This window comes from Martes martes, assembly GCF_963455335.1.
Source record: "Martes martes genome assembly, chromosome: 17".
NCBI classification, from domain to species: Eukaryota; Metazoa; Chordata; class Mammalia; order Carnivora; family Mustelidae; genus Martes; species Martes martes.
The window spans coordinates 51,321,743-51,348,346 of record NC_137905.1 but is presented as its reverse complement, the minus strand read 5'-3'; the positions used below and the strand labels follow the sequence as shown (position 1 = coordinate 51,348,346).

Genomic DNA, 26,604 nt, shown 5'->3' with positions numbered 1-26,604 from the left:
CCTTTTTTATACAAAGTGAAGGTAGAAGGGACAGATGGTGGGAAGAGTTTGATCAAGGTTGAAAGCCATAGAATCTGTAGGTGGTCCCTTCCCTCTGAAATGGAAAGTCACATCTGAAGACAGAAATGGAGATAGACCCCCTCACGGTGACAGACACAAGGCAGAGTCTGGGTCCCAGCAGAGACCCGAAGAGGAGGAGACACATGCAGAGAGGGACCAAGACCTGGAGAGATGACACTGAAGGGGCAAAGGGAGAGGAGGAGGGTGGTGACCTAGGAGGGGGGAGTCAGAGACCCCCCTCCAGAGATCCACAGAAGCTCGGAAGCCAACCAGAGAGGAGGGGTCAGAGATCCAGAGAGAGGGAGCGGGGCTAGAGGCCCAGACAGAGAGGGAGAGGGGGACAGAGACTGGTCTACTTTTCTTTGAAAACTTACCTGTTGGACCCCATCAGGGACCGGAAGTCACACAGAGTGTCTCTGGTAGGGGGTGGGACCTGTTGGGTGCTTAGGGATGGGGTGGGGGGGAAGTGTGGAGAGGTCAGGGAAGTAACCCCAGGGGACACTCAGACTGGGAAGTGCCCCTCCTCCACCCTCGGTAAACAACCCACAGCCACCTTCCACAGCCTTCTATGTTGCCTGGCGGGACTGGGAAAAGGAGAGGGGAACACCCTAATCCGGGGACACCCTTCCTGCCACCTTGCCATGCTATATTTAGGCTGATGGAGGGGTATGGGATGACCCCCTGCCCCTCCCAAGATGGATATCAGCTTTCCTCCTAAAATAGCTCTGGGGGAGGGGTGGAGGGCCTGGGACTCTAATTCCATCTGACCTCAGTCTGTCTGAGGATCTCTCTCTTCTCACTGGGTCTCTGTCCCCCTTCTGGGATTGTGTCCCCTTCTCTGGAGTGTCGAGTGTCTTTCCTCTCTCTAGGTTTTTGTCCCCCCCCCCCCCCGCTTTCTCTCCATTTCTGTGCCTTTCCTGTCTCCCTTTGTCACTCTTCATTTTTTTTTTCTTTCCTCCAAGCAGGTCATTGTGTTCCCATATCAAATCCTTGTCTATCTCTGAGTCCTATAATACCTTGAATTTCTCTTATCTGAGTTCAGGACAGACCCTCTCCCCAGTCCCCACCCAGGAAATTCCAGCAGAGGGGACTCTGTGGGAGGACACCCCCGACACCATATCCACTGTCTCCCAGGGCCTGGGGCCTTATCGCTGCCCAAGTCCAGCTGGTTAATGTCTGGCCCAGAGCTCCTGGGAAAGTGGGGATGAGAGCAGAGGGTGGGAATCTGCCCAGAGATTGACACTTAATTGGCAACAGAACCCAAAGAAATCTCAGGCCCAGACTCCCGGCTCTAAGGAAAAGAGGGAGCTGCTGTCAGGACTCCTGGGTCTGAGGGAGGAGGGGGTTCGGGGTCCTGACTCCTGGGTCTGAGGGAGGAGGGCCTGGGGGGTAACGACTCCAGGGTCTGAGGGAGGAGAGGGCTGGGGGGGCGGTGCAAACTCCTGGGTCTGAGGGAGGAGGGGCTTGGGGTGAGAACTCCTGGGTCTGAAGGAGGAGGGGCTGGTGTCGGATCCTGACTCCTGGGTCTGAGGGAGGAGGGGGCTGGGAGTGCCCAGACTCCTGAGTCTGAGGGAGGAGGGGCTGGGGGTGAGAACTGGATCTGAGGGAGGAGGGACTGGGGGTCAGAACTCCTGGGTCTGAGGGAGCAGGGGGCTGGCGCCTGGCCTCCCGGGGCTGAGATGGGCCAGTTGCTGAGCGAGCCAGGCCGGCCTTCCGAGGTCCCGGCACGCGTCTGGAAGGCGGGATCCCCCGGCCCCTCCTCCGCCGTCGGGCACCGCCCCGCCCCCGCCCCCGCCCGGGCCAGCCGGAGAGTGTGCGGCGAGAAGCCGGCGGGCGAGCGGGCGTCCCTGCAGCCGACGAGCGGGAGGAGGAGCCGCGCCGCGCTAGGGGCAGCGGAGAAGCCGAAGAGGGCGCCCCAGGTAAGAGCCTCCGCGCCTCCTCCCCCGGGATTCCCGCGGCCGGGTCGCCCTGCCCCCGGGTAGGGAGGGACGGGGGCGGGGCCAGAGGGGGCGGGGCTTGGCGGAGGAAACTGAGGCAGGAGCGAAGTCCTCCAGTTATGCAGCCGGTTACCCCCAGAGGGGTCTCAGGAGACCATTCCCCCAGCTCAGATCTTCTTTGGGAGGAGGGCTCTGGGAGTACGTAATTCTGGATACCTGGGGAAGAGAGCCCTGAACTCCAGAGCTCCCAGGTCATAGGGAGGAGGGCGCTGGGGGTCTGGACTGCTCGGGCTCTCAGGGAGGAGGGTGCTGGGCGCCTGGACGCCAGCACGTGAGAGAGGGAGCTGGAGATCTAGACTCCTGAAGGGGGAGGAGGCGGGGAACCAGGACTTTCGGGTCTGAGTGAGGTGGCGGCCGGGAACAGGGACTTCTGGTCTGAGGGAGGAGGTAGCTGACTCCTGGTCCTGGCTGGGTCGGCATCGTTGGGTCTCTTCACACCCTTCTTTCCATTTCCCCATCTCGGAGCCAAAGCAGGCAGCCACTCCAGGTATGTGCGGTAGACGTCTTGGACGGGCCCCGGCCTGTCCTGTGAGGATAGAACATTCCAGGAAGCAGCCTCAGGGACCCAGGGCTTCTTGAGTGTGGGCCCTCAGGGACCCGGGTGTCCAGACCAGCGCCACCCCCGCCCTGTCTGGGAGATGAATGGGCCGTGGAGGATGTAATCTTTTCCAGCCTCCTCTATCCTCCCCCCTCCGCCCCCGCCCTCCCAACCCCCGCCTCTCCCCTCACCTCCCCCATCTGCTTCCCATCCCAGCCAGGAGCCATCACCTGGTCAGGGAAGGGGCCTCTGGGAAGGGGGCGCGGCCTGGACTCTTGGGTACCCTGCACTTTAAGAGGAACGCTGGGAAGGGGAGTGTCCAGGCTCCCTCCCCCACTTGCCCACACAACCTGCCTATTCCCTTCTTTCCCTAGGTGGCTGCCCCTTCCCTCTTCTGAGATGTCAGGAAAGAGGGGACCACCTGTGTCCCCCACAGGGGCCCCCCAGAGCCTGGGGGCCCCCAGCACTGGAGCCTGGAGGTGGACAAGGTGCTGACAGGTCTGGTAACCACCTGCTGCTTCCTACTTCTCTCCACACCACTTTCCCAGAACCACAGACTTCCAGAATATTGCAGAGAAACTGTAGGGTCCACGCCCTCACCACTATCTCCCAGCCCCTGGTTCCTTCCTTCCTTCCTCTTTTTTTTTTTTTTCTTTTAAGATTTTATTTACTTGTCAGAGAGAGAGTGGGCACAAGCAGGGAGAGTGGCAGGCAGAGGGAGAAGCAGGCTCCCACTGAGCAAGGAGCCCGAGCTGATCCCAGGACCCTGGGATCATGACCTGAGCCAAAGGCAGAGGCTTAACCGACTGAGCCACCCAGGTGTCCCCCCAGTTCATTTCTTGAACAGGGAAACTGAGGCCCCACACGGGAGAGGAAATGTCTTACCTTCTCAATGGCAGTGTTGAGCTGAACTTGGGTCTTACTAGCATCCCAGCACATGCTCTTTCTTAGAATTTGGAACCTCAAACTTCCTCTAGGCTGCAGGACTTAGGGTCCCGCAAGGCTGCAGGTAGGGGTAGGATTCAGGGCAGAGTTGCTCTGATGGGGCTCAAATCCTATTTCTGGCATTTGCTGGCTGTGTGATCTGGTATCAGTCACTCACCTCTCTGAGCCTGTATTTCTCCATTTGCTGATTTGTTGGCTCTCATTGGCAATAGTAGTAGAATAATTATGATTAATCTAGAAGTTGGGTGTTATCTAAGTCCTAGAATATAAGGTCCTCCCAAGGTTCTAGAACAAGGGCTTCCCATGGTTGTGGCATTCAGGTCCCCCTGGAGTTCCCAACCTCTGCCCCCCCCCACTAAGTTTTTACCCTCATCTCTAACCCCAGCTTCCCTCTCTATCCTCAGGTGCTCAGCGAGATGCTCCCCAGCCCCTCCTCCTCCCTCCCCATCCTCCTCCTTTTCCTCCTCCCCAGTGTCCCAATGGAGTCCCATCCCCCACCCTTACCACTGCCCCCGTTTCTAGCCCCTGAATGGGACCTCCTGTCCCCCCGAGTAGTCCTGTCCAGGGGCACCCCCGCTGGACCCCCTCTGCTATTCCTGCTGGAGGCTGGGGCCTTTGGGGAGCCAGCAGGCAGCCCCGCCAACCGCAGTCGGCGAGGGGTGAGCGAGACAGCACCAGCAAGTCGCCGGGGAGAGCTGGCTGTGTGTGATGCGGTCAGCGGCTGGGTGACAGACCGCCGGACAGCCGTGGACCTGCGCGGGCGTGAGGTGGAGGTGCTGGGCGAGGTTCCTGCGGCTGGAGGCAGCCCTCTCCGCCAGTACTTCTTTGAGACCCGCTGCAAGGCTGACAGCGCTGCTGAGGAAAGTGGCCCTGGTGGGGGTGGGGGAGGCTGCCGGGGTGTGGACCGGAGGCACTGGGTGTCTGAGTGTAAGGCCAAGCAGTCCTACGTGCGGGCATTGACCGCTGATGCCCAGGGCCGTGTAGGCTGGCGATGGATTCGAATTGACACTGCCTGCGTCTGCACGCTCCTCAGCCGGACTGGTCGGGCCTGAGGCCCATGCTCAGGAACTGGGCAGGCAGGGGAAGAAGATAGCTGGATGCTGAGGGACCTCAGGGGCGGCCTGGCTGCTCTGGGCCTCAGTTTGGGAACTTGTGAAATGGTCACAAAATCACAGCTTTCTGAGTTAGAGAGCTCAATCCATGCAAGACAGGTGGTGAAACCAAATGGGGTTTTGAAGGATGAATAGGAGTTCTTCTGGATGAACTTGAGGGTGATGATGATGACGATGATATCCAATATTTTCTGAGTGTCTACTGTTTATCAGTGCTAATACACAATTTGTCAGATCAACTCTGGTGGATTTAACCATTGGAGGAACCTCGGCTTCTAAGTTGCTAACTGCTTGATCTCAGAGGACATCTTGCTCACCCTGGAGAGAGTGACAAGGAAGTGATACATCAAGAAGTGGTGGGGGAGTATAAAAGCGGACACATAAGCAACCAGCTGGGAGCTGGGGTTTGAATGAGAAATCTTACTTGGTCACATGGTGAGAGTGTTGGCTTAGAATGTTCTGTCTTAAGGTAGTAAGCTAGCCATCACAGTAGGAGCACAAGCAAGGTTGAATGATAAGAGGTCAGGATGCTAGAGAGTTTAACCCTGTTGGGGAGTTTCTGTCCCAACTTTTACCCCACATTGGGAAAGAAATAGACCTTAGAATCATCCAGCTTGAGTATGGTATGAAATTTGGACCAATTGACCTGACTCCTGGCTAGGATCAGGGGTCATGTGGACAGTGGTAGGCTTCGAGTGGTCCAATAAAATCCAAAAGGAGAAGTAGCCCCAGAGGCCTGAATGAGGGGTTCAGTGGGACCTGGGGTCGGGTTGCAGAAGATAGCCTCAGTTTTCCCCATCTGAAGAATGGGTTAGTGGGATGAGTTACTGGGAGCTGAGAAGCCAGAGCCCTTGACCAAAAGGTCTTTAAAGTGAGGAAGTGACAAGGGAAGTCAGGAGTAGACCCCACACCTTCAGGATACGCCCTTCATGTATCGCCAGTCCATACCTTAAGCCTGTTGCCCTCCCCCCCCCCACACACACAGTCTTTTAGAACCGGCTTTAGGCTAAGGACTGAGACCATAGACACCCCCCCATTCCTCCCCCAACACAGACTGGGCCCCTGGGAAGGGTAAGGGTGGGCAGTTCCGGCTGCCTCTGTTTCTACATCTCTGTGTTTCTAGGTCCGTGGTTCCCACTCTCCTTTTTGTCACCTCCCTCTCTGTCTCTTGTGTCTGGGTCAGTAGCTCTCTGTCTCTGTTTCTCATTCACTGTTTCTCATCCATTCTTGCCTGTGTTTCTTTCTCATCAAAGTTCTTTCCTCGTCCCCTCCCCTCTCTTCTTGCTAAGTATTTCCCTGTGTCTGTGTCTGTGGGTCTCTCCCTCGTCACCCACCCCCATATCCAGGTGGAAGTTTTCAACAAAATCAAAGGCAGGCAGGACAGACGAAGGCCAAGCCCTGGGCTGACGCCTCCAGCACACACAGGGAGGGAGGGAGAGCCCTGGGGAAGTCTGGAAATCGTTACCCCTGAGGTAGGCAGGCCTGGCAGAGGGAGGAGGGGGCTGAGAGAGTTGGGACCCCATAGGAAAGGGGACTGCTTCTCATGGATTCCCTGATGGCCGTGGGTGGTCTCCGTCCTCCTCCCCCTCCGGGTCTCCGTCTCCCCAGGCCGGGTTCTCTGTGTCTCTAAAATTCCCCACAATTTGAGCTATTCCCCCTTCCTCCCTCCTCCCCCTTTCGACCCTTCACTCTCTCTCTGGGACTCCCCTCCCCCATTTCTCTGAGTTTCTGTGCCCTTCACTCAAAGTCCCAGTGCCTCTGAGCCTGGGTCTCTTTCTTGCTCTGTCCAACCATCCACACACCTGCAGGCCTCCCATTGGTTGAGCTCAGGGTGGGCGGGTTCTGTTACCTGGGGCAACAGGAACAACAAGCCTGCCCCGGCGTGGCGCCCCCGCAGGGGTGGGACCATGGCTGGTCGGACCCTAGCTCTGCGCTACGGTCCCCCTTGGTCCCCAATCTCTGGGACCGAGGTGCCTGGATCCTGGCCCAACTGGCATCTCACCAGCAGTGGTGTCGCCCACCACATTATCCCGCCTGTGTCCTTTCCCCCGCCCACTGTGCAGGTGAGAGGACCCTAGGTTCCTGGCCTGAAAGACTGGGGGCCCAGGCTCCTGTGTCTGAAGGAGAGGCCTGGGGGTCCAGACACCTGCTGAGAGAAAAGGGGGTTGGGGGCGCGGGCTCCTCTCTGACTGAAGGAGTGTCCCCGAGTCCTGGATCTGAAAAAAGAGGGGCCAGGGAACCTGGATGCCTGGGACTGGAGGGAGGAAAGGGTTGGGGACCGACTGGGAGAGATCAGGGCTCGCGGGCCGGACTTGAACCCTTTTAGCTGACGTCCTTCTTCCCAGTCCACGGTCGCGGAGCCCCTGCCGCCGGCCGCCAGGCAGGATTTGCACATCTGGGATTTTGATGAGGTCATCAGCAGATGGGAGACAACCTCTGGCTCGGCTTACGTGCCTAAGAAGCACGGCGGGCCCTACGCACAGCCCAGGGCCCCAGAGCCTTCGGACCCCACGAGGACTGTGGGGATCAAGGATTTAGACGAAAAGGTAACGTTCTGGGATGCAGAGGTCCTCAGAGGACAGGGCTGGGGATGGCACTGGAGTACGGCCCCCCCTCACGTTGGATCTCCGCGTCGCCTTCCCGCAGCTCAGACACCGTGGCTGGCGCCTCCCGCTGATCACGAAGCACCAGTGCAGTGAGATGCGGGCGCAGTACACGGGCTGGCCCGACCCGGATCAGCAGCGCCCCACCTTCTACGTCGGGCCCCAGCCCCTGGAGCTTGCGGAGCACCTTCGCGGAGGCCCTTCCCAGGTAGAGGAGAAGACCCGTTGCCACCGTGGGAAAGAGCTTGTAGCGCCTGGGGCGGGGTCGGAGGGGCTCTGCGGCTGGGGACCAGGCTTAGCAGACCCTAGGGTGGAGAATTTTGAGTCTGGGGTCGTGGGCAAAAGGTCTGGGACGGAATCAGGTTACAGAGTCTGGGGGTGGAGCTTGGACCCTTTGAGGTAGGGTCAGGAGGAGGAGGGGCCTGGAGACCGAAATCCCAGCTCTGTGGCTGAGGCCACCGCAAGTAAATCCCAGGTGGGCGGGGGGTTGTCTAGGAGGGAATTTGGAGGCAGGGGGTCCGGGCTCTGGGGCGGGTGGTACGTGGGGGCGGGTCTTGAACTTTCCGAGCCAAGGTCGGGAGGCGGGGCTAGGCTTTCCCGGAGTGGACGAGCAAAGAGGAAAGGTGGCCCGAGGTGCGGCTGAATTCCAGTGGCGGGAGGTGGAAGCCAGGAGTCTGGGGGCGGAGCTGGGAAGGTTTTTTTTTGTGGTTGGGGCCCGGGCTTTGTGTTCGATGACCCGCAAGTGTTTGAATTTTGGAGTAACCGTAATAAGGGTTCCGATATGGGGAGCGAAGCTAAAGTGCGCTAGCTTGCGATTGGTCAGGAAGGATTCGGATTCTCGGGGCGGATGTGAGGGTCTGTTGGGTAGAAGCGGAATCCCTGGGTCTAGCGACCCAGGGCCTGGAATGCGGTATGAAACCTCTTTCTTGCTCATCCCTCCTCCCTGGATCCTCCTCAGGCTTTAATCCCTTGGACAAAGAACCCCGAGCTGGCCGGACGGCCTTTCACAGTGTCTGACCAGGGCATCTTGGACCGCCGTCAGCTCTATCTGACCACCTCGGCCAAGGACTTCCGGGCCTACCCGAAGTGAGCCTGGGTCCTCGCTCGGCGCCGCCCCCCAGCATAGACCGGTGGGACGCCGAACCCGGGTGTCGGCTCCCCCTTGTCCGACTCAGGAGCCTCAGCCTTCAGCTCCCGCACGCTTCTGAAACCGAACTTCAGACCCCAGCCCCTACCTTTTAGCGCCCAGGTTTCCTTAGTGTCAAGTCTCAGGAATATGAAACCTGCCGCTTCCCAAGAAGGGGTTCGGGACCAGGGGCGGGACCCTGAGGGTCCAGAGCTGGGCCTGTTTTGGTTCCCAGATACTCCTCCCTTTGGATTCGAAAACTCCAGATCCCAGGCCCTTAAGGACCTCCAGGACCCAGGAATCCAGGCCGGGGGTCCCCAGCCCCTATCCTTCCTGAGGGGTCCCCGACTCCTACAAATGTGTCCTTGCCCCGAAACACAGGAGTTCAGGTCTACAGGTTCCTCAACGCGAGGTCTGAACCTCAGCCTTGTCCCTGGGAACCAACTGTGGCTTCCCTCTCCTGCCTCCCTCACCAACAGGAAGGAGTTGTCTGGATATCCCCGCAAGGACTCGCTGACCTCCTGGAGCTTTGACAAGACGCCTCAGGCCTGGGGCCATGACCCACAGAGGCCACCCTGTCCGCGCCCCTCTCGGCCGCCAGGGATCCGCGTGCCCCACGTCCACCCGGTGACGACTGCAGTGCCACACCGTGGGGCGTTGTCTCTGGCTCAGGAGTCCTACAGACCCCCGCTGCACCCCCTCCTCGGGCTCGACCGTTTCTGCCCGCTGGAGCTGCCCTGGGGCGGCCCCCACTGGAAGCCGATGTCGGTGATCTACAGCGTGCCGCAAGCCTACCGCACCGAGAACTCCACCTACGGCAGCATGAAACCAGCCCCGGTCTGAGCCCGCAGCGCCAGCCCCGCCCTGGACACGCCCCCCCGCCCGGGCGCGGAGCGAGAAGACCGCGACTGGTAGCACATTGGGCGGGGCTAAGATCGGGAACCCCGCCCATTACGTGGGAGTGAGACCAGGACCCACCCACTGAGGCGTGGGCGGGGCGACTCCCCACACTTGACCATACTGCTGTCGGGGGGGGGGTTGGGGCAGGGAGGTGGGACCTGAGCGAGAAAAATGAACTTTGAGGCCGTGGGCTCGCGGGCGGGACACGCCCTCTGCGACAGAGCGGGCAGAGCTTCTTAGTCAACGACAGAGTTAAATAGCCTAAACTATGCCCATTGCTGGTGTCGGCTCTGGGAGCCTGGGTGTGGGGGGGAGATGGGGCTCCCGCTGAATCCCTTGTGGAAGGCGCATCTGCGTGCGGGGCAGCCACAGAATCCAATATTGAAGCCACGCCTCTCCGCAGAGGTTAGACGGTGCCACAGGAATGGCTTTCAGTCTATGGCAGGTGGACGGGGGCTGACGTCTCAGCCGATTGAGGGCCCTTGGAAGGGGCTGACCTTCAGTCTTCCCTGGTTCCCACCATAATGGGCACAGACCAGGCTACACCGCCAGGGACAAGGCCAAGGACTCCCTCTGGCTATTACCTAGGACGGGTATAGGACTTCGCCAGCCCCTGAGGATTGAGTCTGTGAAGTCAGCTTCCCCGTGGGCATCTCCCGCTTCTTGGTGTGGGAGCCACTCAGGGAGCGGGGGGAAGGGGCACTCCACGGAACCACTCCTGCACACCTCCCTGACCTTTTCTGCTTCTCGCCCCCGGAAAGATTAGTGTCCAGGTTACCCCATCATGCCGCCACCCCCAGTGGCCTTGCCGCCTCCACAGCCTCCAAGTATAAGACCAGGTAAACCTCACAGGGAAGGCACTGAGAATGGAGAAGCTCCAGGTAAGACTGCAGGGCCCCTGGGCACCTGGCAGCTCCAACCGGCCAAGGCTGGCACAAAGAGGGAGAGTCCTGTGACCCGATGAAGGAGGCTTCCTTCTAGAAAGGTGTGGATGGCCAACAGGCTTCCCACCAGGAGGGAAGCAGGTGAACCAGGGCCTGAGGGGGGGAATCTGCAATGTTGGGGAGTATCTGGGGTTCCCAAGTATGGGACAGGGGATCACAGTGGGAGGGATGGGTCCAAATAGAAGATGCCAGGCAGGGGAGCCTGTCTAGGGGATGGGAAGGTAAGGGCTCAGGGTAGAGCGGTCCAGCTGGTCCTGAGACACTGGCCTTGTCCCAGGGGCTGCTGCTGTGGCTGCTGCTGAACGTGGGTGGGGTGTGGGCATCGAGGGGGCCACTACGGCCACTCTGCCGGCCCATCAACGCCACCCTGGCTGCCGAGAACGAGGCCTGCCCGGTCTGCGTCACCTTCACCACCAGCATCTGTGCCGGCTACTGCCCCAGCATGGTGAGCGGCGGCAGGGGGTGGGCAGGGGCCAGCCCTGCTGGATTGGGGATGGAAGGGTGGCCCGCCCCCTGGGCAGGGGCTGGGGAATTGGGAGGGCAAGCTGGGCATGTGGGAGTGACAGCACAGGGGGTCTGCTGGGCACCTGAGTCTGCGACCTGTGGGGGGCAGCGGGGGAGCTCAGGGGAGGGTCTGACCACAGGTGGACCATGTCCCCACCCCCCTACCCTGGCCTACAGGTGCGAGTGCTGCCAGCCATCCTGCCACCTATGCCCCAGCCGGTGTGCACCTACCATGAGCTGCGCTTTGCCTCCATCCAGCTCCCCGGATGCCCGCCTGGCGTGGACCCCATGGTCTCCTTCCCCGTGGCCCTCAGCTGTCGCTGCGGGCCCTGCCGCCTCAGCAGCTCTGACTGTGGGGGACCCAGAGCCCAGCCCTTGGCCTGTGACCGCCCCTCGCTCCCGGGCCTCCTGTTCCTCTAAGGATCCCCCCCAACCCCAACTCCTGAAGCCAGCAGATGCTTCTTTCCTCCCCTCCTAATAAAGGCTTCTCAAACTGCACTCAGGTTGTCTTTTGTCAGACTCAGGATGCATGTACGTGTGTACACACACACACACACACACACTCACACTCACACTCTCAGAATGGGTTGTTTCAGGGCACCTGGGTGGCTGTTGGTTGAGCGTCTGATTCTTGATTTCAGCTCAGGTCATGATCTCAAGGTCATGGGAAGGAGCCCCGCATTGGACTCCACGCTGGGTATCCTGGAGCCTGCTTAAGAGTATCTCTCTCGGGGGCACCTGGGAGGCTCAGTGGATTAAGCGTCTGCCTTCGACTCAGGTCATGATCCCATCCCAGGGTCCCGGGATCGAGCCCCGCATAGGGCTCCCTGCTCGGTGGGAAGCCTGCTTCACCCTCCCCGACTCCCCCTGCTTGTGTTCCCTCTCTCGCTGTGTCTCTGTCAAATAAATAAATAATTAAAAAAAAAATTCTCTTTCACTCTCCTTCTGCCCTACTGCCACCCCCTGCCCCATGAGCTCTCTCTAAAAAAAAAAGGAGGGGGGAATAGGTCCAGTTTCAGAACCATTTTATACAAAGTGACAGTGTCAGAACTCTAGTAGAAAACAGGGTGGGGTGGGGTGGAAAGGGCGAGGGTGACATCGGCTCAGGAGGTGTCCATGGTTTCGCCTTCTGTGGGGAGAAGGAAGGCCGGGTGGTCAGTGTGGGCCGGGGGTGGGGACTGAGGTCTCCAGAACAGATACCCGCCTGCCCTCTGGCGGGTGACCCTGGGGACAGGCACAGTGGGGGACACTCACTAAGCTCGTTGAAGAGAAAGGCGTCCTGGTACTCCTTCATGTACTGTGTGGAGCGCGACTCGTCCAGAAAGAGCGAGTAGACCCGTTTGATGTCATCCACCTGTACTTCCGTGCCCTGCCGGGGGATGGCCACACCTCAGTGGGGCCCCTGGCGGGTCAGGGTGAGGACTCCGGGGTCTGGGTTCAAATCCCGCCCGGCCATGGGCCCAAACCCTCCCTTCCTGGGTGGCTTCATCTGGAAGATGGACTTGACAGTGTTAACTTGGAGCTCCCAGACATCCGCGAGCACCTGCTCTGTGTCGGGCCGGGAGATACAGGTATGAACTCCACAGGCCCATGTTTCCGGCCTTTGAAAAACCCCGGTTCGGGACTAAATCCAAAAATGCACATCAGGCCCTTGGAGCGGGGAGCGGGGCCCCTCACGCCCTTGGGCCGGCCCCAGGGGGCTTACTGTTGGCCTGACCTTGCGCTTCCGGCACACGAGGCTGGCCGCCGTGATGAGCTGGATGGCGTAGCGCAGCGAGGTCTCCAGCCCGATGCGCGTCAGCACCGTGTAGGCGTCCTCACTCATTTCTACGTCTTCCTCCTCACACCTGTGGGCAGGTGGTGGTGGAGGGTGAGCCAGGGCCCGGGTTCCAACTGCAGCGAATGCCCCGCCCCAGCCAGCCCTTCCCCCAGGGCGCTGTGGGACATCCTGGGGGATGTGCAGAGTTGATGTCTTCAGAACCACAGAACATGAAGAAGAGCCTTGGAGGCACGACTGGGCCTGTGGCCTGGGATTCCCCACCCCACCCCAGCCCTGCCCGAGCCCCGCCCCCAGATCGGAGGGCACTGCTTGGATGCCCAGACCAGTCCTACCTCCTGCAGACCCAGGGACCTTCCCCCTCAGACCTCCCTGCCCCCACTTGCCAAACATGATGGGTGCCAGACACGCCGCTCAGGCCCACAGCCTGGCCCATACCGGATGCGGAGGATCTGCTTCGTGTCCTTCTCACTGTAGGGAGAGGTGGAGACGATGAGCAGTCGGTCCAGCAGGTCGATGGGGATGCCGTGGGGGCTCTGGTAGCTGGTACCCCGGATCCTGGGGAGGAGGGGGAAGGGAGGGCTGTCAGGGCTACGCTCCCAGACCCGGCTCTCTATTTCCTCTCCTTGGAACACCTCCTCACCTTCCCCAACGCCACCACAGCCCACTCACTGGGCAAATACCACTTAACCTTCAGCTCCTGGCTGCTGTCGCCACGGATGGTGCAGCTGGCCCCCAGCTGCGTTCCCCCCCTCCTCGGGGATGGGCTGGTTTTGGCTAGGTATCTTTATCCGGGATTACTGAGTCAAGGTCCTTCTCCTCTGCATGACATAGAACTCCACAGGGAAGAGATGGCCGGTCCTACTCCCTGCTGCACCAGGCCCAGCACCGGGCCCAGGAGACACTGTGGGTTCCCGTTACTCACGGGAGTTACATTCTGTAAAGTGGGGCGAACGCCCAGCAGCAAGTGTCGCAGCGCCGCTTCTTGGGGATGCACGTGGTTAGGTTCTTGTGAACCTCTGGTCACACTATTGCTGTCAACTGACATATAACCCGGTTCTGTGTGCTTCTGTTTAAAGACATCTTTTGTAACATATGTCATCGCCCCACTGCCCTTGAACTCACGGCTAATGGCTAACACTCTCCATCATGCCCGAATGGAGCTCACCCAACACACACACGCACGCTTTCTCTACGAGGCGCATCCACTCCAGCCTTGTTGGGGACACTGGGAAGCGACGGGCCCCTTTAGACACGAAATCCCCAATAAAAAGCATAAAATGCAGCAAATGCGGCGCTGAACCAATCAGGAGAAGGACACACTTTTGCGGCAGGTGAGCCGAAAACCAGAAGGCTGGCAGAGTGGCACCTTGTTGGACCTTGGTTTGGAGCGTCCCTAGAGGGCAACTCAAATGTGTGGCCTCTCCATGCACATCCGCCCCAGGGCACTGGAGTGTCGCAGGTACTGGTGTGGAGGGTGGGGACAAATCAATGTTAGTGAGAGGATGCACACTCCCAAATACACGATGCGCAGATAACGAGGGACTTGGGTTGGCGCCCTGCCCTTGGCCAGTCTCCTCCCATCCCTGTTCGGAGATCGGCTCGGGCCTGACCCCTTCTCCCCGAGACCTTAGGCATGTCGTGGGGCCTTGCTGTCCTCACCCGTAATGTGGGGCTGAGACAGTATCCACCTCCCGACCTCCTCCTCCTCCTTTTTTTTTTTTTAAAGATCTTATCTATCTATTTGACAGACAGAGAGGCAGGCAGAGATGGGGGGAAGTAGGCTCCCTGCCGAGCAGAAAGCCCAATGCAGGGCTCGATCCCAGGACCCCAAGATCATGACCTGAGCCGAAGGCAGAGGCTTAACCCACTGAGCCACCTAGGCGCTCCTTTCCTCCCAAGCTTCTTAAGGGTCCGAGCAGTTCACCAGGGACACAAGCCAGGGACAATCTGCCCATCTGTCCCCTGCAGCGATGATGGGTGCTCCTCCAGGCCCCAGCTTCCTGGGGGCCGTTTACCCCCTGCTTTCACCTCCCTGTCCGCCAATACAGACGAGGCAGAGAAGGTGGCCAACTGGGACGACAGGGTGAGCGGTGCTGGCAACACCTTCGGGCAGAGGTTCCCAAGCTTTACCAGAACCTGGGGTATTCATGGCTCGGGAAGGTTTCCCAGGCCAAAAGTAATATCTAGCTCTGTTCTGTAAGGTGGTTAGGGCAAAGTGAGCTAAGCATAGTGATTTACGCAGTGACCAACACACACCTCTATGCACCCCTCAGAGACTTAAACCATCCCACAGCCCTGTGTGTGTTCTGCAGTACCCTGGGATGCCTTGGCACACAGTTTGAGAACTGCAGCCTCAAGGGCTCCAGGAACGAAGACAGAAAGAATGTGGTCCCTCAGCTTCCTTGAGGAGCAGAGCAGAGCAGAGTACCTGCCTCCCTTGTTTGAGGGAGAAGCACATCTTTCCGTCCGGGACCTGGTACTTGTGCGACCTCGTTCCAAGCTCAGCAAATGTGCTCTGCTTACCCTGGGCCTACACCCACTGCCTGGAGCACCCCCTTCTCCCAGAGGCCTTTGAGGGGGCCAGCAGCTGGCTCACCGGGTGATGCCGCGGTTTGTGGCCATGATGAGGACCGGCGCCATGTCACTCTCCAGGGCCCGATTGAGAAAGGAGAAGCTTTCAATGTCCAGCATGTGGACCTCGTCGATAAACAGCACCTGGGAGCCATTGGGGGGCATGTCAAACCCACCATCCGAGACTCTCTCCTCCCACTTCCCGCCACCACAAGCCGCCTGCCCCGGCCGGGCCCCAATACTCACCCCGGGGATGATCTCGGCCTTGCCCTCCTCACGCCACTCAGCTACCTTGGCATTGATCTGTTCTCGGACTTCTGACTTGATCTCCCCTGTGTCGCCTAGGGAGGCAGGGGTAGTGTGGGGAGGGTCAGAGAGGAGACAGGGGGACCCAGAGCCCGAGGGTGGACGAAGACAGAGAGAAAGATGGGACACCAGGGACAGAGGGAAGACAGACCAAAACTGGAGTGGCAAAGGGACAGAAGGGGTGGGAGTTCCAAATGTCCCAGAGAGGAGGACGACCGGAGACAGAGAACCCACGAAGAAGAGAGGGCAGGACACGCAAGCTCCCGCTGGACCCTCGAGAGAGGGACAGACGGCAACAGGGTGGGACGGACAAACCAGGGGGATACGCTGGAGGGTGGGGAAGGGGGGCTGCACGGAGCAGGGCCAGTCCAAGGCGCCTCACCTGAGAAGAGAGCCAGGAAGCCCTGCGTGCGGGAGTTGATGACGTCAATTTCATGCAGGGACACGGTGTGGACCACCTCCTTGCGTTTCTGGAGCTCTCCATCTGGACACTGCACGAACTTGGTCTATGGGGTCCGGGGAAGGGGAGGGAGAGACATCAGCAGAGAAGAGCATGAAAGGAGGCTCAGAGGGGCCTGCGCAGGGGGAGCTCAGACTCTGGACTCCTCGGAATGGAGCTGAGAATCCAGAAACCCCAGGTCCAAGAGGAGTCACCACTAGGGGATTCAAGAGCACTGAAGGATCAGGGGTTCCTGGAGGACCTTGGAAACCATGAGCAAGGGCCAAGGTGAAGGGTCTTGGCTGTCCTAGAGGTTATACGGAAGAACCAGGAGTGCCAGGGCCACGGGGCTGGGGTGACTGGAGGATCCAGACCCTCTGGGCCATGGAGGTGTTGGTGTCTGGAGCAAGGGGACCCCCAGAGCCCTGGCCCACCTGGGAGCCCATGGCGTCATAGTCACGAGCGCGCGTGAAGGAGCGGCCCAGCTTGGAGATCTTGCCTGTGGCCTTGTCAATGGTGATCACATCCCTGTGGGGGAATGGAGAAGGAGGGCGGGAGTAAGGACAAAAAAGGGCCCAAGATCCCCCACCCTGGCCACCCAGTGTGGCCCCCTGCCACTCACCCGGCCTGGACCTTGTCTTTGGTCAGGGACTCAATCATCTTGGTGCCCAGGTCGTAGATGGTCTCCATCTCTGTGGTCTTGAGGGTCAGCTTGCCTACCTTAGAGCCCTGAGAGGGGTGACAGGCCAGGCAAGCAGTTCAGAGCGGGCCCGCTATCTCCCCAACACGGCTTTGCTATGGGCATGACACAGGGATGCCTTAGGGGCTGACGGACATATTCACTGTCACGACCATGGCAATGGCCTCATGGGTACACATGTATGTCAACCTTCAACATATACAGCTTATTGTTTGTCAACTTCTCCTTCATAAACCGATTACTAAAACCCCAGCAAGCAAACAACAACTTGCCTAAAAGGTTAAGTTTTTAAGAACAGCAACACAGACTAGTAGTCCCATGACATGGTGGGGCGGGAGTGGGAGGTCACAATCCCACATTCCTCGTTCTCTATCCAGGTAACTTTTTTTTTTTTTGTTAAAGATTTTATTTATTTATTTGACAGAGAGAGATCACAAGTAGGCAGAGAGGCAGGCAGAGAGAGAACAAGGAGGAAGCAGGCTCCCCACTGAGCAGAGAGCCCGATGCGGGGCTCAATCCCAGGACTCTGGGATCATGACCCGAGCTGAAGGCAGAGGCTTTAACCCACTGAGCCACCCAGGCGCCCCTATCCAGGTAACTTTTTTACCATTCACAAACCCAGATGACCCAGAGCTAAGCTAAACACAGCTAAGAAAACAAAAATGCCACTCTCCCTCCCACAAGGTAAGCACAGTTAGTGCACAGCCGCCAGTCTTGTTTCCAGGGAGCGGTCCTTTCTGTAGGGACAGGTGGCGGAACGAAAGAGCCAAGATTTGGAAGGGAGAGAAAGATGGTCTGGGCTTTATTATTTTTTTTTTAAGATTTTATTTATTTATTTGACAGACAAAGATCACAAGTAGGCAGAGAGGCAGGCAGAGAGAGAGAGAAAGCAGGCTCCCTGCTGAGCAGAGAGCCCAACGTGGGGCTCGATCCCAGGACCCTGAGATCACGACCCGAGCCGAAGGCAGAGGCTTAAGCCACTGAGCCACCCAGGTGCCCCAGAACATTTATTTAAGCATCTCTATACCCACCATGGGGCTTGAACTCATGACCTTAGAAAGCAAGTCACGCGGTCTACTGACTGAGTCAGCCAGGTGCCCCCAGTTTTACATTTTTAAAGGGAGGGTGCATCCATGAATGTCTTCTTTGACAAAAATCTAACTTAAAGAACTATCTTGTGGGACCCCTGGGTGGCTCAGTCAGTTAAGTGTCTGACTCTTGATCTCAGCTCAGGTCTTCATCTCAGGGTTGTGAGTTCGAGTCCCACACTGGGCTCCAGGCTGGGCGTGGATCCTTACTAATCAAAAGATAAAATAAAAATAAAATAAAAACATTTTTTGGGGGATGGACACCTGACTGATTCAGTCGGGGGAGCATGCGACTCCTGATCTGGGGGCTGTTGAGTTCCAACTCCATGCTGGGGGCAGAGTTTACTTTAAAATAAAAAAATAAATAAAAACAAGGGGCGCGTGGGTGGCTCAGCTGGTTAAGGGTTTGCCTTTGGCTCAGGTCATGATCCCAGATCCTGGGATTGAGCCCCGCATTGGGCTCCCTGTTCGGCAGGAAGCCTGCTTCTCTTTCTCCTACTCCCCCTGCTTGTGCTTTCTCTCTGTGTCTCCCTCTGTCAAATAAATTAATAAAATCTTTTTAAAAAATAAAAAATTAAAAACTAAATAAAAGAACTATATTGGGGATGGCTTTCTCTATGTTTAAATATTCTCCTACCACATTTTCAAAATTCAAAAGGTAGGGGCACCTGGGTGGCTCAGTGGGTTAAGCCTCTGCCTTCGGCTCAGGTTGTAATCTCAGGGTCCTGGTATAGAGCCCCACATCGGGCTCTCTGCTCAGCAGGGAGCCTGCTTCCCCCTCTCTCTCTGCCTGCCTCTCTGCCTACTTGTGATCTCTGTCAAACAAATAAATAAAATCGTTAAAATTCAAAAGGTAATTGCCGATGGATGAGACTAATTAAGGAGTTAGGGACGGGTTAAAAATGCAAGTCGAGGGGCATCTGAGGGGCTCAGTTAGTTGGGTGTCTACCTCCCACTCAGGTCATGATCCTAGGGTCCTGGGATCAAGCCCGGTGTTGGGCTCCCTGCTCGACGGAGTGTCTGCTTCTCCCTCTCCCTTCTGTCGCTCCCCTTGCTTGTTCTCTCTCTCAAATAAAAGAATAAAATCTTTTTTAAAAAAGAAATTGCAGGGGCACCTGGGTGGCTCAGTGGGTTAAGCCGCTGCCTTCGGCTCGGGTCATGATCTCAGGGTCCTGGGATCGAGCCCCACATCGGGCTCTTTGCTCAGCGGGGAGCCTGCTCCCCCCTCTCTCTCTGCCTGCCTGTGCTCTCTGTCTCTGTCTCTCTAATAAATAAATAAAATCTTAAAAAAAAAAAAAAAAAGAAAGAAAGAAATTGCAGGGTGCCTGGGTGTCTCAGTCATTAGCTTCAGCTCAGGTCATGATCCCAGGGTCCAGGGATCCAGTCCTGCATTGGGCTCCCAGCTCAGCAGGGAGCCTGCTTCTCCCTCTCCCACTAGTCTTGTTTATGTTGCCTCTCTTGCTTTGTCTCTCTCTGTCAAATAAATAAACAAAATCTTAAAAAAGAAAAAAAAAAAGAAACTGCAAGTCAATGGAATTGTGCTTCTGAAACCTATTTCCATTGAAAACGACGAGCAAATGAAAGAAGAGGACAGTGTCCACGGGACAAGACACAGGAACGGAAGGTGACTCGATGCGAGGTCAAGAGGCCTGAAGCCTGTATAAACTTTCCATCATTTGGCGTGTTACCAGTAACTACAACTGAACATGTACGAGAGAATTACAGACGGAGGAAGAGAAGCCAGCCATGGCAAGTCACCTACCACAGGACCCTGGGTGTAAGAAGGGCCCAAAACCGGCAAATCCACAGAGACCAGAAGTGGATCCGTGGCTGCCAGGGGTCGGGAGCCAGCAAAGTTCTAGTTTTTTTTTTCTTTAAAGATGTTATTTATTTATTTGACAGAGAGAGAGATCACAAGTAGACAGAGAGGCTGGTAGAGAGAGAGGGGGAAGCAGGCTCCCTGCTGAGCAGGGAGCCCGATGCTGGGCTCGATTCCAGGACCCTGAGATCATGACCCAGGGCAAAGGCAGAGGCTTAACCCACTGAGCCACCCAGGCGCCCCGAAGTTCTAGTTTTTTATCTTGCTGGTGGTCCTAACGGGATTTGCTTTATAATAACTTACTAACCACACGATTACTTTATGGGCTTCCTTACGTGTTTCATTTTACAACAAGAATGTTATCATTCTCAACTTAACAAAAAAAAAGGGAGGGAATCACAACAGTCTGGATAGGAAATGCCTTTAAGTGCTAAGCTGCATAAAATCTCACAGAACAGGTTCTTAAGCCTGACCATTAAGAATCAGCCGTGAGAGAGTGCGGCAGCTCCTTCTGCCCACAAGTCCTGTCCCCGTGCTTTGAGAAAACCACCATTTTGCACCAAAAAAAAAAAAAAAAAAAAAAAAGATTAACTATGAGAGGGCCCCCAGCTGGCTCAGTCAGAAGAGCATGTGACTCTTGGTCTCGGAGTTGTGAGTTCAAGCCCCATGTTGGGGGTAGAGATTACTTAAATAAATAAAACTTAAAAAAAAAAATTAACTATGAGAAACTTCCAGACTTTCTCTGTCATGACACTATTTGGTATTAACTGCTCACGGTGCTGCTCACCAGGGGATAAACTGTTACTCTACTGACCCCCGACTGTAGGCACATGGAGAGGGCTCCAACCTGCAGATCAAACATTGCACGGATTCTGCCGCCCCACCCTCCAGCCCTGGAGGTGGCTAGGCTCACAGCAGACTCACCGTCCCTGTCGCCGGCCGGTCAATCTGGATCTCCACCACCTCCCCTTCAATGATCTCGGTCTCTTCCCTAAGCAGAGAAGAGGTATGAGCGGAGAACCCAATGCCTGGGCCCTTGGGAATGGCTAACTCCCATGAGCCCTTGGGCACAGAACAAGTCGACAGGGCAGGGGTCATCCCAAGGTTCTGCGAGCTGGCTCCGTCCCCAGCCCTGGGTCCTGTGCTTACTTGATGCGAACACCAATAGACCGCCGGAAGGCCTGCGTCAGCGCCTCTGTCTTGCTCATTTCCAGGGAGAAGATCTCGCTGCCCGCGATGGCTGTGAACGGGGTGTCAGGGCCCAGGGCCTGTGCCATGCCTGGGAAAGAGGTGGTCTGGGTAGGTGGGTGCAGCCCGGCACCAGGCACCATCTACCCTGTGTCAAACCAGCTCTCTCCCTGCTCAGGAAGGAGCCTCGCTGAGATGGGCTCAGCGCCCGGGGCAGACAGGGAGACACGGAGAAAGCCAGGGACGGCAGGCTGCACAGGGAGGCATGGTTTGAACCCGATGCTGACCAGAGGGCCAACTTCATGACCTTATCATGTTGCCAAGCCCATCTCCCAACCTCTAGGAGCTGTTTAGCCTCCGGGCTCAGGGGCAATGCACAGGAGTAGAGGCCAAAAGAGGGCTGAAATGGTTAAGGAGCCAGATTGCCTAGGTTCGAATCCTGACCTGACCGCTTAGCACCCTGTGAGCCTGAGAAGTCTTGTCTGCTCCGAGCCTGTTTGCCTCTCTGTAGAACAGGGACCACAACCGAATGAGTGCGAGTAGGGGAGGCACCCTGCAGAGAAGTGACCTGGGGGCGGCAGGTGGGCACTGGTGTCCAACCATGAACCCGTCACATGACCGGGGGCAAGCCGGGGAACAGGTCTTCTGTCTGGCCTGGGGTTGGTTGGTGGCCAGTGGGGCTGATCTTGCCGTCACTCCAAGTACCACGCCGAGTCCCACAGACAGGAAGTCACTGAACCCTTCTAACTAGTGGGAGGTGGGGACTCTTCCTGGTCCCCTTTTCAGAGATGTGCCACACTCTGTGCCTGGCTATCCCGTTCTTTACTGTCCAGATACTCTGCAAGTCTTGGCTCAGGGCCTGACTTCTCTGGGAAGGCTCTCCTGGTAACTGCCACCGCATCCTTCCCTGCTCCCTTATTAGGGTCAGGATTCACCTCTGTCCATTACAGCACACACCAGCCTGGAAGGAACTGTGTCCCAAAAAAGACCAGAAATTCCCTAAAGTCAAGGCTTTGCTCTTCTTCATCTAAGTGTCCCCAGTGTCTGGCCCAGGACCCCCACTTTACTAAGGAAGCAACGGTCCACATTAAAACAAGAGATGTGCTAATGTCTCATCATGTTGCAGTAGAATGTGATGATATGATTAAGTTCTGGTCAATAAGATGTACGTAAAAGTGTGTGGGAGTCCCAAGACAGCTGCTTAAAGGGAGCTACCTTTAAAGGGAGGGAGGTACATAATCAATGCAAGATCTCTTTCCTCTTCCTCCTATGTGGAAGTATGGATGGGAAGGCTGGAGCTTAGGCAACCCTCTTGGAACAGGAGGTGACCCTGACATGGAAGCAAGTACAGAGGATGTTGAGGTGGGAAGGCAGATTCTTCTATGTGAGAGAATGAGCCATAGTGTTTACGTTCCTGCCATTTTGGGCGGTCTGTTAAATGCGGCTGAAGCCAAGCTGGCTTTACACAGTAAGGATTATCTGGCAGAGACCCGAAGAGCTCCTGCCCCAAGAGCGTTCTTACCCATTGCAATGGCTGTCTTCCCGGTGCCCGGCTGGCCAGCGATGAGCACTGCCCGCCCGGCGATCTTCCCTTCCCGGATCATCTCCAGCACAACGCCAGCCGCCCGCCGGGCTGCCAGCTGCCCCACCATGCCCTGGGAAGCCTATGGGGCAGGAGGTGAGAGCACACCAGGTGACTTCCCACTGAGCTGACACCCCATTTCCACCACCTCCAGATCAGGGAGACAAAAGGGCATGCTGTTGGCTAGGACTTCGGGGAAAAAAGCTGAAAAAATCTTTTCCACCCCAATTTTTAAAAATTAATAAAACTCTACACGTGGCTACATTTTATAGATAGGTGGCCAGAGGTCTGGGAGACCCTAACACTCCCTGGGGCTCCTGTGCCTGGGACCTCCAGGGATCAGCCTCCCCAGCTCACTGCCCTCAGCTCTACCTGCCGTGGCTCCAAGGCATCGTCCAGCCCCAGCCCCCGGATGTGCGAGTGTGCGCCTGCATCAGGGGAAAGAACCAGAAGACAAAGTCACCAGTCAGCTCGGGATAATGTGTGGCCTGAGAAAAAGGGCTTCGTCTCTGAGCCCTGGTTTCCTCCTTGGTCAGATAGGGGGTCTGAGTCTCTACCTCACGGGGAGGAGGGCTGGTCGGGGTAAAGGCTTAATAAACTAGAGCTGCCCTTAAGCTACAGCACAGTGGGCCAGACTCACCAAGACCTGCCTTACCGCACCATCAGATCAGAATCTAACCGCAACGGCTGACGATCACAATTACTTTACGTTTATAGCCTAAGCGGCCCTACAGATTCTTATCTCATTCCACATAACCCTGAGAAACAGAGTCGCAGCTATTACCACCCCAGAGTGCTTCTGGGGTTCAACAACCTCCTCAGGCCCTCACCACCATGAAGTTAAGGAAGGAGCCCAGAGAGGTTAGACCCCTTGGCCAAGACCACAAAGCCCAGTGAGAGAGAGAGAGACGTGGGACTTCAATGTTTGACACTGGACCAGAGCCGTGCAAACTAGAGCCTGTGGGCCAGTCTTCTTGTTTTTGTAAATAAAGTTTTATTGGCACAGCGCCACGGCCGTGCCCTTACACAGGGCCTGTGGCTGCTTTTGCACTGCACCAGGAGAACTGAATATTTACCACAGAGAAAAGAGTTACGTCTGGCTCTTTAAGAAAAGATTTGCTGACCCCAGTCCCAGATTGTAAGCACCCTGCGGGGAAGGTACTGGGTCTTCTGCTCCAACAGTGCCTGGCCTTCTAAGAGCTGAAACAATGTTGGCCCCTGCACGTTAAGGGCTTTATGTGCCTGACCTTATGGAATCTTCTATCAGTTGATGAGGGGAACTACCTCTGCTCCATTCTGCAGATAAGGACACTGAGGCAGAGAGCAATCAGCCTCTTGCAACGGAAGTGGTCCCCAGCACGGTCCCCCATGTGCCATCTGAGCCCACTCTGGCACTCAGCCCACCTCCCTCTCGGGGTCCCTGGGCAGGCTGGCTCTGTCTCAGGGGGCAGGCAGGGGTGGCTATGCTCACTCACCGATACGCTCAATCCTCGTCACATCTCGGATCTCTGGGACCTTGGTTGTGGCCGTCTGGGAGCAGAGGAAGACATGTCAGAAGAGTCAGATGATCCCAGTTTTCACCACCTCCTCCGTCCCTCCCGCCCGCGTCCAGGAGGCAGTCCTTTTCATTCCTCTTCCATACACAGGGTAGGCCAACAGCCCCAACATCTGTCACTCCCACCCTTCTCGTCTGTCACCAACGAATACTGGTTGGTTGACCCCAGTACACCGAGTCCCAGAACAATAAGGGCCGTGTCCGTCTCATTCACAGCTCTGTCCCCAGGACCTGGCACAGTACGTGGTGTCCTGGAATGATATGGTGAAGGAAGACGTCTTCTCCACTCCCACAACCGGAAGGACAGACAACAACGTGGAGTAGCAAGCTGGCTCGATCGCTCAGCCCCCTTGTACCTCGCTCCCCAAATCTGTCACCAGGCCTTTGCACACACACATCCCAGGGTCCACCCTGCTCTCCCTACCTCCCCCACTGAATTAGATGAAGCAACACGAAGAGAGGCCCTCCCTGACCTCTGCCCCAGCCTGACTTGTTCCAGGATCTCCGGATGTCCGGGCAGAATGCGAGGTCTCCCTTGGAAGCCCGATCTCCCTGTGTAATCTCACATTTAGGAGGGAGACTGTCCAATCAATGTTCTCGGCTCCAGCGGATGGGAGTCCCATGAAGGGCACAGCCCACATCTTGCTTGTTCACTTGGGGTTCAACCCTTGGGGTTTGGATGAATGACGTCTAAAGTCTGAGCTGACTCAACAAGCAGGTACTGGGTCCTCTGGTGTTCCCAGCTCTCTGAAAAGAGGAGCCGGCCACCATTCCTTCTCGTATAGGGGAGAGAGATGAGTAAGTGCCCCCCGGGACAATTCAAGAGCCCCTGGAGGGGTGCCTGGGTGGCTCAGATGGTTAAGCACCTGCCTTCGGCTCAGGTTATGATCTCCAGGTCCTGGAGATCGAGCCCTGCCTCAGGATTCCAGCTCAGCCGGGAGTCTGCCTCTCCTTTTCCCTCTCCCCGTGATTGTGCCCTCTTTGGCTCTCTCTCAAATGAATAAATAAAATCTTAAAAAAAAAAAAATCCAAGTGATAACCTACTGAGCATCAGCCCCGAGTATGAGGTGCCGAAATATGAAAATGGCCCAAACAATCCCATGACAAGATCCCCAGCCTCTGCACCTCCAGATGTGTCCCCTTTCCCACAGATACCCTCCAGGTTCTCAACATTCTTGTGGCTCAAGGTTAAGCAACTCCTCACTCTTAAGCACACAGGACAAGCCCCACCTGAGCCTCCTCCTGTACTCAGGTGCCATTCATACCATCAACAACCCAAGGCTCCTGAATGGCTTGATGCCCAAGATACTACAACCCTCATCAAACTTTAGGGCAAAGTCTGCAGAACTGGATGCCGAATGCACTCAGAGAATTAGAAGTTGGGAGTTCCCATAACACGATAGGGTCAGATCAGACCACTGAGACCTTGAATACCACTTGAATCCAGAATTCCAGGATACCACCCCCCTTACTCTTCCTCAGACCCAGGAGTCCTAGCCCCCCAGACTCCTCCTCCCTCAGGCACAGGAGCCCAGGCCCCAGCAGCCTTCTCCCTCAGACCCAGGAGTCCTGACCCCAGCTCCTCCTCCTCCCTCAGACCCAGGGGTGCAGGCCCCCAGCCTCCTCCTCCCTCAGATGCAGGAGCCCAGGTCCCCAGCCCCGTCCTCCCTCAGACCCAGGAGTCCAGACCCCCAGTCACCTCCTTCCTCAGACAAGAGAGTGCTGGCTCCCAGGCCCTCTCCTCCCTCAGACCCAGGAGTCCTGGCCCCAGCCTCCTCCTCTCTCAGACGCAGGAGCCCAGGCCCCAGCCGCCTCCTCCCTCAGACACAGGAGCCCAGGCCCCATCAACCTTCTCCATCAGACTCAGAAGTCCTGCCCATAGGTCCTCCTCCTCCCTCAGACCAAGGGGTGCAGGCCCCCAGCCCCCTCCTCCCTCAGACGCAGGAGCCCAGGCCCCCAGCCCCCTCCTCCCTCAGACCCAGGAGTCCGGACCCCCAGCCACCTCCTTCCTCAGACAAGGGAGTGCTGGCTCCCATGCCCTCTCCTCTTCCAGATCCGGGAGTCCTGGCCCCCAGCCGCCTCCTCCCTCAGACCCGGGAGTCCGTGCCCCAAGACCTTCTCCCTCAGACCCGGGAGTCCTGGCCCCCAGACCTTCTCCTCCCTCATAACTGGGAATCCTGGACCTCAGGCCTTCTCCCTCAGACCCAGGGGCCCGGGTCCCCAGCACCGTTCCCGCTCAGACTCGGGAGTGAGGGTTCGCTCCTCAGCAATCCCCACGCCTGCACTTACCACGGTTGCCATGATGCTCACCAACCGCCAATATCCTAGCGGAAACGGAAACGCGCTAGAAACGAGGCGTTCTGGTCCCTCTAGACGGCCAGGTCCTCCAAAGATCTCGACGTCTCCTCATAAATATGCAAACTCTCCTTGTGGGGGGTGTGGCGTCACTTTTTAGGCCCCGCTCCTCTGCAGACTGAGATGGTAAAGGGTTTCCCGGAACTCCTGGGTCGGTTCCCAACGCCTCCTGGCCCCTCCCTTTACCCAGGCCTCTTTGCTGAGGCTGATTGCAAAATTCTTAAGACTTCCTTGGGCCACCACACGTCCCCCACGCTCCCTTTCCTCCCTATTCCACCCTCTCCTCTCCCCGCTAACTCTGGGGCCTCAAGATTAGGATTGACAGAGTTGAGGGCCAGTCGGCAAGCGCGGCGGGCAGCCACGCCCCCCCAAAGCTCTCATTGGCCGCTAAGGCGGCGGGGCAGAGCAAACCCTGCCTTGTTTACCAATGAGGAGACGCGGCAGCCCCCTCCCCCGGGCACGGGCCAATGGCTCTGGTCGGGGGGCGGGCCC

The 26,604-nt window shown here is 57.3% G+C and overlaps 4 protein-coding genes across 5 annotated transcripts; 3 read left to right on the top strand and 1 right to left on the bottom strand.

The window, feature by feature from the left end:
• Positions 1-1,684: 1,684 nt before the first annotated feature.
• On the top strand, positions 1,685-4,884 carry NTF4 (neurotrophin 4). 2 transcript variants are annotated; one of them, XM_080829111.1, is made up of 3 exons: positions 1,685-1,979; positions 2,970-3,093; positions 3,945-4,884. In XM_080829111.1, the coding sequence occupies exon 3, from the start codon at positions 3,957-3,959 to the stop codon at positions 4,590-4,592; it is 636 nt and encodes a 211-aa protein (XP_080685237.1). In that variant the 5' UTR covers positions 1,685-1,979; positions 2,970-3,093; positions 3,945-3,956; the 3' UTR covers positions 4,593-4,884. The 2 variants fall into 2 exon arrangements, with proteins under 2 accessions (XP_080685237.1, XP_080685238.1); XM_080829112.1 differs by lacking the exon at positions 1,685-1,979 and adding an exon at positions 2,072-2,544.
• A 1,675-nt stretch (positions 4,885-6,559) lies between these two features.
• Positions 6,560-9,224, top strand: SAXO3 (stabilizer of axonemal microtubules 3; the record flags this gene model as incomplete). The annotated part of the gene is made up of 5 exons (XM_080829067.1): positions 6,560-6,715; positions 6,998-7,198; positions 7,299-7,463; positions 8,214-8,341; positions 8,861-9,224. The coding sequence occupies 5 exons, from the start codon at positions 6,560-6,562 to the stop codon at positions 9,222-9,224; spliced, it is 1,014 nt and encodes a 337-aa protein (XP_080685193.1).
• A 923-nt stretch (positions 9,225-10,147) lies between these two features.
• On the top strand, positions 10,148-11,149 carry LHB (luteinizing hormone subunit beta; the record flags this gene model as incomplete). The annotated part of the gene is made up of 3 exons (XM_080828569.1): positions 10,148-10,162; positions 10,485-10,670; positions 10,907-11,149. The coding sequence occupies 3 exons, from the start codon at positions 10,148-10,150 to the stop codon at positions 11,147-11,149; spliced, it is 444 nt and encodes a 147-aa protein (XP_080684695.1).
• A 497-nt stretch (positions 11,150-11,646) lies between these two features.
• RUVBL2 (RuvB like AAA ATPase 2) lies at positions 11,647-26,403 on the bottom strand. Its single transcript, XM_080828854.1, has 15 exons — positions 26,047-26,403; positions 23,678-23,732; positions 22,575-22,630; positions 22,143-22,284; positions 20,582-20,711; positions 20,357-20,423; positions 16,448-16,554; positions 16,260-16,353; positions 15,769-15,892; positions 15,327-15,421; positions 15,106-15,224; positions 12,945-13,064; positions 12,447-12,576; positions 11,984-12,098; positions 11,647-11,858 (listed from the first exon to the last, which is right to left on the bottom strand). Exons 1-15 carry the CDS (start codon positions 26,056-26,058, stop codon positions 11,833-11,835), a joined length of 1,392 nt encoding a protein of 463 aa, XP_080684980.1. The 5' UTR covers positions 26,059-26,403; the 3' UTR covers positions 11,647-11,832.
• Between the last annotated feature and the right edge of the window lie 201 nt (positions 26,404-26,604).